At 41.1% G+C, this 12,806-nt stretch overlaps 1 protein-coding gene across 1 annotated transcript in view; it reads left to right on the forward strand.

Moving 5' to 3' along the window:
• The window catches only part of LOC110851691 (calsyntenin-1), a 57,940-nt gene that overhangs the window by 41,673 nt on the left and 3,461 nt on the right, over nucleotides 1-12,806 (forward strand). The window contains exons 10-24 of the mRNA XM_022099563.2: nucleotides 47-186; nucleotides 414-498; nucleotides 1,462-1,589; nucleotides 5,926-6,058; nucleotides 6,214-6,292; nucleotides 6,692-6,831; nucleotides 6,901-6,962; nucleotides 7,040-7,110; nucleotides 8,911-9,113; nucleotides 11,312-11,334; nucleotides 11,408-11,572; nucleotides 11,963-12,079; nucleotides 12,158-12,312; nucleotides 12,396-12,427; nucleotides 12,600-12,796. Coding sequence (XP_021955255.1) covers nucleotides 47-186; nucleotides 414-498; nucleotides 1,462-1,589; nucleotides 5,926-6,058; nucleotides 6,214-6,292; nucleotides 6,692-6,831; nucleotides 6,901-6,962; nucleotides 7,040-7,110; nucleotides 8,911-9,113; nucleotides 11,312-11,334; nucleotides 11,408-11,572; nucleotides 11,963-12,079; nucleotides 12,158-12,312; nucleotides 12,396-12,427; nucleotides 12,600-12,796 — 1,730 coding nt within the window. The remainder of the gene's footprint in view (nucleotides 1-46; nucleotides 187-413; nucleotides 499-1,461; nucleotides 1,590-5,925; nucleotides 6,059-6,213; nucleotides 6,293-6,691; nucleotides 6,832-6,900; nucleotides 6,963-7,039; nucleotides 7,111-8,910; nucleotides 9,114-11,311; nucleotides 11,335-11,407; nucleotides 11,573-11,962; nucleotides 12,080-12,157; nucleotides 12,313-12,395; nucleotides 12,428-12,599; nucleotides 12,797-12,806) is intronic.

A 12,806-nucleotide genomic window follows, 5' to 3' on the forward strand; every position in this document is an offset into this window, starting at 1 on the left:
TTAAAATTAACATAAAATTAATGTTCAATAAATTCATTTCCCAAAGGTCTGGGAACGGAGTGGACGAAGAACTTGCCCACGGACGAAGGTCATGAGAGTGACCCCATGTTTGAATTCGATGGGTCCAGCACGGCCGTGGTGGTTCCCGAGGGCCTGGTTTCACATTATCCCGGAGATAACTTTACGGTAAGCTTGACTACTCACTATATTACTCATCACAGTTGTCTATGTGTACTTATGCATAGCGGTGAGACAGGCAGTGACAGAGTAAATTTGGGTGAAGCTTATCAGATCAATAAATAATTACAAAAATTACTGAGCAATTAGTTATTTGAAGCTAGTTATGAAATTACTGAATGTTTATGCGAAATTGCCACAAGGTCAGTTTTCATCAGAGATTTCCTTGCTTGCAGATTGCCACCTGGATGAAGCACGATGCGCACCCGGAGCAGGACCGGCACACCAAGGAGCACATCGTCTGCAACGCCGATGACCACAGTAAGGCCAGGCTCCCTATCCATCTGCCTATGCATTTCATAAAATGAGACACTTGACAATGATGGCGACGTAAAAAAGAAGAGACACAGAAAAGTGGGGCAGAACGACGACGACGAGAATGACAGTTGATGGGGCATGAACGACTTTTTCACTCTTGACATTTCAAATAGCATGCCATTTCATCATCACCGCATCACCACTACGACTCAACAAAAATGACGCATGTAGGGGAGGAATGAGTGGAATTTTCCACTGCTCAAATGATGGACATTATTATTGCATTTTTGACAGCAAATCGACCTCCAACTGGCCCAATTTCATGCATTTTTGTACTGTATCTTCTGCTCGAAAGTTTTGAACTATGTCGTGCTCTCTGTCAAAACAACTTTGTACATATGTAACTAATCGTAAGTAGTTTGTTGGGAATCGCATTTTTTTTAAAAGAATTTTTGATAGCAATGCCACTCCAATAACTTTCTTTGGACGATTGAAGAATTTTCATTTTATTTGAATTTTATTTAGTTGTCAGATTTTGTCTTGGCTGGACGTTTTTACGTAGTTGTGCTACTGGTATGATGCTTATTAAGTAGAAACGGTGTGGATGAGTCAAGATTAAAACTGGTATGATTTTCCATCATCGAGGCGGACTTGGAGGTCCAGGAGAAAGAAATGAATAGAGTGCGAGATTAGATAAGAATGATACATGATGTGCTTAATAACTTTCTCTCCCTCGCCCCACACCAAATTCGACGCATTTTCTCCTTTATTACCAAAAGCAGAAGTGGCGCAAATATTCCGTCCTCCAAACCTGACCTCGTTCTCAGCAAAGCATTCTCTTCGCGACACTTATTCGCATACAAGCTGGGATTTATTACGTCAATACCATACAAATTGAGCCTACATATGTAAATTTAAGAGTCAAATGCACAAAATGATGAACACGGATTGTTTTATATTTTTCAGAAATGAATCGTCACCATTTCGCTGTTTTCGTACGCAACTGCAGATTGATCTTGTTACTGCGCCGAGAACATGCTGACGGAGATCTCAACACTTTCCGCCCCGCTGAATGGAGATGGAAAGTACCGCAGGTAAAAACTTTCACCTTGTATAAATCAAATGGCGTTATATTATTTTCTATTAAAAAAATGTCGCATTAATTTCTAAATATAAAAAAGTTTGTCCAACTTGCGTTCCCTTTGAAGTTCGATTCGTATTCAGTGAGTGGGGATAGATTTCACCAAATTATTAGTTTCCAGAGTTAGGCAAATCACCATTAAAAAAAGATTAGTCCTCCCATCTGCATGCTCACGTCACAGGTTTTGATCTGCTACAGCACAAAGACGACTCTCCGTGGTCGTCGGTGTTATGGAGTCGAGTCGTTCAAATGTCAATGGATTATAGGGTTTCATTTCACGAGATTCTCTGCTCTGGAATTACTTTATCCTTTTCCGGTCTCCTCAAAGCGGGCAACTAATTAGTCTGCATGATGAAGGCAAGCCCAACCAACATACATAAATAATATATAAAACACATTGTACGTAGGTCTGTATATGTACATAAGTACACACACAAAGAGCGTGGAGACTTAGAGGGCACGAGAGATTTACTTTCCCTAAGCGCTGAGAGTCTCGTTTTATGATGAGACCACGAATGCAGCGTTCCATTTGTATCTTAGACATTGGAGATGAGATGATGATGCACGAGACGGGTCGATGAATGTGTGTAGGCCCGCATTAAATGTTATGACCTCAACTATAATCTCATATCCATCCGCCGTCATCTTCTTGTTTATTATACGCAAACAAATCTTTTAGCAAATAAAAGAATCTCTCATCTTCCTTCGCAATACCTGTCCCGTCCTTGTCGTCGTCGTCGTCGTCGCCGTCCATTCGCAGATTTACAAGTCTTCGTAGAGACGAGGGACATAAATCCTGTGTGTTGACTTAGTTCTACGAGATGAGATGTTGTGCAAGGGGGTTTACAGCAACATCCTTCCAACCCATATACGCCATATTCGAGGACAAGACGTTGAGCCACCACCGTTATTAACGTTTAGTATTTCCGGTGGTGGCTCAGGTCATATTTTATGGCTCCTGCCTCATATCATTAAATTCAGACTACTTACATATCTGTCTGTGGATCTATACAACGGGAACATTTTGTTTGGCCACAAAATGCTCCGAGTTGTTCATGAACAAATGTAACCAGATAAGAGAACAGCATTTCATGATTATATTCCAATTTCAAACTTGAATAGTAAAGTTTTTATTGGGCTGCTCAACTACACAACATTTCTGAAGAGAAAGTTTTGAGAACGTTATGAGGAAAGCCGTGAAATCGTGAAAGCAATGATATTGATCGATCGTATGTTACACAATGGTCCTCCCCACCACTGTTGGTGATAAACGAACAATAAGTTTCAAAGGAAATGAAGCTAGTTATTCGGTTGAGCGAGGTTTAGATTGTGTATTGGTAAAAGTCCATAGATATTTCCGTACTGAAATAATTTGGTTGGAATGAATCGTTGAGTTTTGTGTAGTTTGTGCTAATAATTTGATAATGTACACGAGCAGAAGCTCTGCAGAAAAATATGAGTCAATAACACGTTGGAAATATGTCAGTTGGTTGGTGAACCCTTATTAGTGCTGGCTCGTACGTGGACTGATGTTGACGTTGGCCTGGAGGTAGCTTTTCCCTTTTGTGCCACGTTGTTGCCTTAAATTGTAAAGTGTTTACTTTCTCTTTCCTGCCTTTCTCTGCGCTCTGTGTCGGTGCGGTTGCTTGTGGTGGTGGATTTCTCCGTGTCATGCCCAAAGTCCAGGGGCATGATGGATGGTGGTTACGATTTCATGAAATCCACTGCCACTGCTATGCACCATCCTCCATGTGTATGTACGTACATAGATATTTGGGTATGTGGGTATATGTGCAGTGTGCACTGAGCGAGACTGACCAAGCGATCCCCCGAGTTGGAGTTGGTTCAATTTATATCGCTTTATTTCATGACGGCATCCACTCCTGATTGATCGCTTTCTCTATCGTCGTCTACAATAAAATAAAAAATAATGGCCGTTCCAACACCAACAACGGGTCAATATTTATGTGAGACGTTGGATTTGGGGGAGTGTACATCGGCATGCCCTCGATTTCACCACCACTTTTGACCAAACCACTGACTCCAGTACCCTCTCTTTGTAAACACAAAGGGCAAGGTGGGGAATGTCGTGGTGGTGGTGTATCTCTGGTGGTGGTGCTGAAGTGCGAATCCAATCCAATCCACCCATCACTTCATTTATCTCAATTCTTAGAGGATCAAGTAAAATGAGGAGGCGATGAGAAAGTGTGCGAATTGGATTTCCTCAGCCCACACACCATCGCACCAGACCAAACAAAAATAGCAGTCGATGAGGTGATTATTTGTAGCAGTCAGGGCAAAATAAATGGGTGCTTTTATCCCCACTCTGGCTTACTTATTGACATTCGTGGAGAAAGCCGAACGTATGTACGAATGCTAAATTCTATAGCTCTGGTGTTTTCACAATGTCTGTTTTTTTGCAAATATATTTCGCAGGCACTTTTTGTAGGGTTTCGTTTAATCTGATATCGTGGTTCAAAGTTCGGATATTTCATACACATCTCCTGAGCTATATTTGTGCTTTCATGGTATGAATAAAAGTTGAATAACCCGTTGATGAGTGAACCCGCAGGTATAATGACATCATTTATTTTTAATCAGATTATCAGTCAGCACTGCCAATGATCCCCTCAAGAGAGGGAATAGAAGGTAGATATGCTACCCTGTCGACTGAGAGAAAGAACTAGAACTCACCATTGATGACTATTTCTGTTATCCTGATGGTGAAAGCATGTATGCGCATTTTACATTCAGTAAAGTAATTTTAACTGGGAAACTGAACTTCTAACGATAAGCCATCATATAAATCCCCCATTCACGTCTATGTACACACAAACGCAATTTCCTCAACAACTACGACATCCATATCCATCGGCCTGCTTTCTTTGTAATTCGTTTGCGGGATAGAGTTTCTGTTGCTGGGAAGAGTTTCAAATGTCACGGAATAACAGGCCACCACTGACTGTCAGCTTGTTCAACGTCAACCGCGGTGCTAATTATTTTAGTCCAATTACATTGTGTCATCATCCCTTTTGCGTCATTTCAACAAAACTGTCCGAGTGAGCAACGGAAAATTTCATACGATCCAAATTTCGTGCAGCCTTATCGATTTCAATCATCGTATCAAATTTGATAATGATGATCATGCAGTCCTCATTGTCCAATCCATTGTTCGCTCTCCATGGCCGTGACGTGACGTATCCAGAGGGGTGAAAATTAGCGTCACCCAACTACGCCGGAGTATGGAATATGTCTGAATTAGAGCAGAATCACGAGCATATTATTCAATAACTCGAATAAAAAGGTTTATTGGAGCCATTATGTCGTCCGTCGCAAAAGTTAGCTAAACAGTTAAACATATTCATCCTGCCTTATTTGAATTTTAAACGAAAGGCGCATTTGATCAAAATGAGTTTGAAAATGGGGATGACAGGTCTTCCCCTGGTATTGGACTGAATCGGGTCATTTAAGGTCATCAGCAGATCTGAGAACCTAAGAACAAGGAGTTAAATTCTCGATATTGAAGGAACGTGACAAATATGTATCTACTGGTCGCGAAGAAAATGCACGGCTCGGGTTATGGCAAGTCTGAACTAGAGGTTTTTGCGCCTATTTTTGAACATAAAGGAGCTTTTTTAAATTGGACAGAGGTAAGGAAGAAGAAGCAGAAAAAGAGACTATTCTCGTAAATTGGAAATTGGCTAACGTTTGAGATCTGATGCGATGAGATAAGTCCTCATTCTGAGAAAAAGAGAAAGACGTGAACCTCGCCTGCCTTTCCCATCCTCTGGATAAATTTAATCTGTAAAATCCTTTGAAAACTGCAAGTTGTGAGTTTCACATGCTTCGAACAGTACGCTCTGCTTTTTCCTATGTATTCATATGGCTACATATACGCGTACCTCGCCAAGTAGTTGAGGCCTATACTTCCACCACAGCATTCGCTACTTAAGGCAGAACTAAATTTTGGAAGAGGCAGCGTTTATTCGCACAAGTTCGTCCATCCGAAGTAAATCAATTCTGGTAATGACCATCCTTCCATTTCACTAGGTTTCGATGTAGAATTGTGATTTTACGGGTTGCAAATCTTGTATTTACCAGCAACCCCATTGGTGCAGATATTTAAATTTAAATGCCAGTCTGACTACATATGCGTATGATATGAAATTCGCAATTATGTAACATGATAAGCAAGTTGGAAAATTTTAGCGTAGCTGGAAACGCTGAGAAAATATACGCATGGCACGACGTGAATAAGTAAATATCTACCTTATGTTGGTACTTTGCAGGTCTGTGACGACGAGTGGCATCACTACGCCGTGTCGGTGACATTCCCAGACGTGCAATTATACATTGACGGTCTAGCGGTCAAGCAGGATAAGTCCAATCCAGAGGTGATTGACGACTGGCCACTCCATCCGGGTAAATGTCTTATAACTATATCACGCAATATGCCGGTTTTGGGTGACGAGAAATGTACATATGTCTCCCAAAATATAATTGCTTATGAACATCGACTTGTCGTGTCACTTAAAAAATAATCCTAATGTCGAAACGTTTGAATTACTCTTATGCAGCCAAGGGTGTCAATACCTCTCTCAGCATTGGAGCTTGCTGGCAAGGATCTGAGAACAAGTTCAAGCACCACTTCCGAGGGTGAGTTTCACATGAAATTGCGTACTTTCTCCGACGTCCTTCATGATATCGAGCGGCGTTAGAGAACACTGCCTTGACCTTTCAGCTGCGTCGACAATATTTTCAATATGAATCCATCAAATTTATCCATATGAAATTAGTTTTAGTGAGGACACATTTTAAGTTAATGGGAAGTGGATGAATTTTATACTCTAAATTGATTGAAGTACTCATTAGGACATGATTTGTCGATTTTATACAATATAATGAGTATGAGTTCAAATTTTTTTTTTATTTGCCATCCTCCCAATAAAAAAACAACCGACTTTTCGTATTTGAGCAATAAGAGTATTAACAAAAACACTATCCTGAGTACGTTGCACCAGCCAGCGGTTCAAATAATAAAACATTTCATCTTAGATACTTGGCCGGCCTTTCCCTGCTCTTGGGGAAAATGGAGGACCCCGGAGTGCTCAGCTGTCTCCACAAATGCAAGGAATCTCTCGAAGTTCCTGGAATGGAGGTCGTCCAACCTGGAATGCAACTCATGACCAACACTGGTACGTCGAACTGAACATAACGTTCTATGAGCTACAGAATCTAAAATTAATATGAAAAATGATGTGCAGATATGACCGAAATCACGGTGGAAGGAGAGAACACGACCGACATTGAGAACCTGATTAGACACGTGCGTATCAATTACTTCATAAATTTCAGAGTCATCACAGGTAAAATGAAATTGTAACCATACTCGTAATTTTTCAGGTGGGCTACATCAACTCTCGGGAGTTTCCAACCCCAGGTCGACGCAACCTTCACCTGGCCACCAAAGTCATGTAAGCCATCAGCTCTTAGAACTTGATCCTTCCACGACCATCCAACAAAATGTGTGCTTATTAATTCTAAACTGTGACCGCTTTGAAGAAAACACTGCTCCAAATTAAATCGAGTTTCTCTCTCCATCTGCGTCCTTCCTTCCCCTCCTCCTCTTCTGTGTGCGTATATGTGTACATGTAACAGAGACCGAGGATAATTGTGTTGTCATTCAATAATTCACTGGAAACAGACCTTAGTCCAATCTGGCTTTAGTTTGGGCAAATTCACCACCAAAGTTTGCTATGTGTGTGTTTGTGAGGATGAGGGCTGGCCTAATTCTGCTTTTGCGAAATGTACGAACTTTATCCTCCGGTCTAAAGGCAGGAAGGAAAGAAAGGAGCCTTCCTTTCTTCTACGGCATGGGTTTTGTTGTGCAGTTCAGCAGGTTGTTGTATGTCGAGTCTCACAATCCCTCGAGATCCATCTGGACTTAACCAGTTTTTTTTCTTTCTGCTCGGAACCCCAATGTTCACGGTTGTGGCGTCTGTTTTGTTGTATCGCATTTAAGATTTTACTAGATGGAGACCAAGTTGTTAACTAAACCTTGGCCGTCGACGACGACGCGAAGAACAGAGGGGCAATAACAATAATCTTTTGTAGCTGCCAGGGCATAGTCGTCGTATAATAGCGAACAATACTACCAGCAGAGCAGGACAGTGAAGACACTAGGGTTTAAATTGTTATTGACGGTTAACCATTAGGGCCGTGATGCTATCTTGGCTGTAGGCTATGGATTTCTACTTCATGCATACACTTTCATGCTGCATACCTGTCCATCCGTTCCCTCAACCTGTGCAATAATCGTCTATTAAACATTTAACTTTTAAAGCCTCACATTTCCCCAGCCATTCCTCTCTTCATAACGACGCACTCATCTGCACGCGTCTCTCCACTCCACGACGCAAACTTTCTCCTCCGCACACACACACCGGCCCTGATCATTAACATTTCCCCAGAATTGGGCACTCTAACAATCTAGACAATCTGCACAAGAGAGGATCTGCTCCTCCTGTTATCTGCCCTGCTCCAATTCATGAGAGAGAAAGCCTCTCAAATTAGTCGGGTCAGATTCAGTCAGATGATGGTGACAGCGAGGACGACGTTGATGGTCTGGACATGACGACACAACAACTGGCTGTCTTCCCCCACACACATAAAATAGACAATACAATTTACTTTACTCGAGCTAAAATTTATCTTATTAACCTGATTTCTACGACTCGAATTTCTTCAACAAAGTCGGAGAGTGCTCTCGTTTGTTACACTAATTAGTGCGCTCCATAATTTTGCCAGTTGTTATTGTGGCTCGGAGAATGAGGCTCTAATTGCATGCTCATTGTAGTCCTTCATTAAATTCCCCTCCTCTCTTTCACCAGGACGTATAAAATGACGAAGGAAAGAAGAAAGAAAGCGAGTCTCTTCTCCATTTTCATAATTATTGTGTCCCAGTTTCCTTATGCAGACTCGCCATAGCAGGCAGATGACTTTGAAGTTTTTCAATGTGCTTTGACATGATGAATCAGCCATCCTCGTCTCCTCGCCCCTTTTACGTTTTCCCGTCTCTAAAATAATTATAATACTAATGATGACGACGATGATAAATCTCTTTATGTCGGAATATGTAGAACTGGATCAAATCCGTATCGAATCCTCGCAGTCCACCTACACAGTTGGATTCAGATTTAAATAAATTTTCCCTTGCACACTAATTTCCTCCAGATTTCATTTTTTAATGACGTGCCATTCGATTTTAATTTCAGCTGTGAGAGTGGAAAAACCATCAAAATCATCCCATCTGACTCTTTCGTCATGGTTTTGCCTCCGCAAAAGCCCACGATTGAAATCAACGGGACATCCAACCTGCCTCGTGACTATGAAGACTTCCGTCTCGGTGTTCGCGTCTTCTCCGATGTCCGAATTACCATTTCTTCCGACCGTGATGACAACGAGGAGTGGAGAAATGGTGAGATCTTGTCCCACTCTATGCATACAAATAAATTAAACGAAAGCAGCGCCATACAATAAGCATGCATTAAGCTGGCAATAAATTCACTATCAACCATCTTTGAGCGTAATGACGATATGTTGTCGCTCGATGTCCAGCAGTTCTCAAAAGAAATTTGTTGAAAGAAACTGCAATAAATTTCAAAATCAATTTTAAAAGTTTGAGATGAAGAAAGAGTCGCAAGGTGAGTTTTTCTCTGATTCGTTCTCATTGTAAATTCTCGTTTCTCATTTCGGCTTTTTTTTGTCGGAGAAAGTTGTTCAGATTCACACCTTTGAATGGTGTGCCTACCTACGTACCTATGCTCCTCAGTTGGAAATGATGTAGTTTCCATTTCCATCATCATCATTCTTCGACTTTGCGAATAACAAGAGTTTGACGATGAGATCGTTTAGTATTCCGAGAAACTTATCTCGCTCCTTCCTCGTTTCCAACAAACAGCGTTTCTCCGTAGCCAGTAGTGAGGCAATCAATTTGAATAGTCGTCCTTGAAGCCATAGATCTTTATATTGCTGGAAGCAGGCTGAGGAGAACTGCGAATGAAAGAAGTCAGAGTGGTAGTACTTTTAGTATTTAGCTTCCAACTAGACGGCGAAATAATGTGTTTGCAGAATTGAAATTGAAACTTGAAAAGAAAGTTTGAGTAAATTTAACGCTGTTGAGATTCCCTTGTAAATTAATGTTACACAAGACGGCTTTATGGGGAAAGTGTTGTTTGAAGCAAAATTTGTTTGTTGGTTACTTGTTTGCTTGTTAGATATCGTCCTTCTCATCTCGGTTTGCCTGTCAGCTTGATTTTCATTTTGCATGCTTCTCAATTTGAGTTTGTTCCATGCATGTCCTTGTGATGCGAGTCAGTACATCGAGTTTGATTACCATCTCTCGTCTTTCATTTTCCAAGGAACGAAGAGGAAAAGAAAAGTTGGGTGTTAGACTGTTAGCCCTAAAAAACGACTTTGGAGTTTGTAGGCGAAATATTAGAGACGAAGCGACGAAGGTATATTTACGTGCGGTGAATTAAGGATATGTAAACCTGCATTCGATTTTAGAAAAAATGCTACTGTGAAGCAGGAAATATTTGTCACTGAACTTGGCGTAAAGATTTACAGTGTAAATCAATCAGAATCAGCTTTTACCGTTCACCAACCTTTTCAAAACATTTTAGCACGGATATAAACCTAGATTTAGATGTTGGGAAGGGTGAAATTCGATATATATTTATACATGCATAGCCATACGGCAAAGATATATTCCACTCCACGTGTACCTGCGCACATACATCACCAATTTTATAGTCGAGTAGTTCGCTCTGATTTTTTTCTCCCAGTTTTTCACACTTTTTGAATCCCAACGCAGATTAGGTCGGTCTTGTTGGATGCCATCCTTTTAAATTGCTTTGACTATGTTGGTGTTAACAAATTCCAATTTCCATTTCCTGAGCATTGATTCAATAGAATGCACGGTTTGTTGTGTTTCTCGGCTGGCTGGAATTCCAACCTTATTATGTTTTGCTTTGTGGCACGCTGCGTAGATTGCTGGCTAGTTGGTAGGTTTGGGAATTGGAAAAAATGAGCGTTTATTTTTCTTGGTGATGTTTTGTTCTCCTCAAGACGAGACAAGGATTGAGATGTTTTGAGAATTATGCCAACTACTTCTCCTGCATGAATTCCAAGAGAGAACTTTTTCGTCTAGGCCCTGGCTTCTAGTCTCCAAACTGGAAAAGAAAAGTTGACACCTTGACTTTCGGGGATTATTTCCAGTCTCAGGATCGGGTGACATAGTATTTTCCTCTGTTTTTGCGCTCTTGGAGCTTAGCAAAGTACTAAAATGGACAAGCGAGACGTGTGGATTCTTATCGCTCTGAAGAGATTCTCGTTTCTCGCTCGCTCTCTCTTGCGTGCGTGGCGTGGCACAAATCAGCTATCGTCAAACTGCTTCGAGACTTAAAAAATAAAAATAAATACAACTATATCCACGCTGGATATATTTATAAACTTGACAAATGCATAGACATCAGATTGCACAGCATAATCCTGACACAAAACTGATATAATATGCCTAAGAGAAATGACATTTTGATGTCGTTATGTACTAAAGTATGATGATGTAGATATTTGCAGATCTGTATGTAATGTTTTTAATTATTTATTTAACAGGGGAGCCGGTGAGCGTGATTGAGGTACCAGTTATTATTGTACTTCATAATTAGTAAAATCAACCGAGAATATAAATTTCCTCTGGCTTATGCTCAGCGGAAGTTGGACGCCTGTTCCGTTCAAGTGTATCCTCCACTGAATCCTGACCACGAGAGCATCACGGTGCCCGAGAACATGTTGAGTCAACTGGGGATCGTGGAGAAGATCACCAACGACGGGATCCTTCTGAGTGGGGCTGACATGATTTACAACTACGAACAAGTAAGAGTTATCTGCCAGTTTTAGCGCACATCGTGCAGTTTGATGTGGGCTGCTTTAATCTGGTTATAATCCCTTTGCAAAGAACCCCATAACGAATTCGCCACGAACCACGCCACTCCAAAAAATCCATTAGTCTGGATTTTCATGTTGATTCTTTTATTTCTACGTTTCTTGCTTGCTTTCTTTATTCTTTCCTTCCGCACTCCATCAACATCAACTACAGGCAAAGGATTACGATGGGCAAAAGCAAACACAAAAATCGTTTTAATAATGCAGTGGCACTTGCACTGTTCTTTCTCTCTCGCTCCAAATCTCTGTAATTATCCCGACGCTGAGAGATCTGGAGCGAGAGAAACAGTGAACTCCACCGGAAATGTTCTTTGTTAACAGGTTCTCCGTCAAATCCAGTACAGCAACAGGAAGCCGGCTTACTACTTGAATCGTGCTTTTAAACTCATCTGCTCAGAGCTCAACGGAAGATTCACTTCAAATGAATATGTCCAAACGGTATGCACAACGACGGAAAACCACATTTTTCTTCTTAATTAATTGTATTGTGTACAACTGTTAACTTTCTTGCTCCAGTTGACCGTGATTCATCCTGACATGAGCAAAAGTACGGAGGATCCCTACATCATGGCGGAGGAGCCCGTTCACGAGAATGACGTAGCTGGTCCAGCTCACGTCCAAGTGGAACAGCACCACATGGAAATGAAACAAGCACACACCATGAATGAAATGTACATAAATAAGTCATTTAAGTAGTTTAAATGACATACTTTTACAATCATTAAGGAGATAACCCTTTATTTCTTTAATGCAGGTACATTCCGTCCTCATTCCTGGATGGAAAAGGTAAGTTATTACTTATTATGCAGAATTATCTAAGCTTGACAAACCTGGCCGGAAATAAGTACATAAAAACTAAATATGACGTTTTATTATTGACATAAACTGCTACCAAGTAGTTAGCACAAATCGTAATCATGTATTTGTTAGATTATAATCTAGCCATTGTCTTCTCCAGGTATAGCCCAAAAAGTTGGGGCGACTCATGCCGTCACTGTCATCATCGTGGTCTGCGTGGGATTCCTCCTCTTTATGATCGTTCTTGGCGTGATCCGAATTCGAGCGGCACACCACCGCTCACAACAAGATGACATGGCCGATGCAGAAATGGCTTGGGATGACTCTGCTCTGAATATCACAGTTAATCCAATGGAGGTACGGATAC

This window comes from Folsomia candida, unplaced genomic scaffold, assembly GCF_002217175.1.
Source record: "Folsomia candida strain VU population unplaced genomic scaffold, ASM221717v1 Fcan01_Sc007, whole genome shotgun sequence".
Lineage (NCBI taxonomy): Eukaryota > Metazoa > Arthropoda > Collembola > Entomobryomorpha > Isotomidae > Folsomia > Folsomia candida.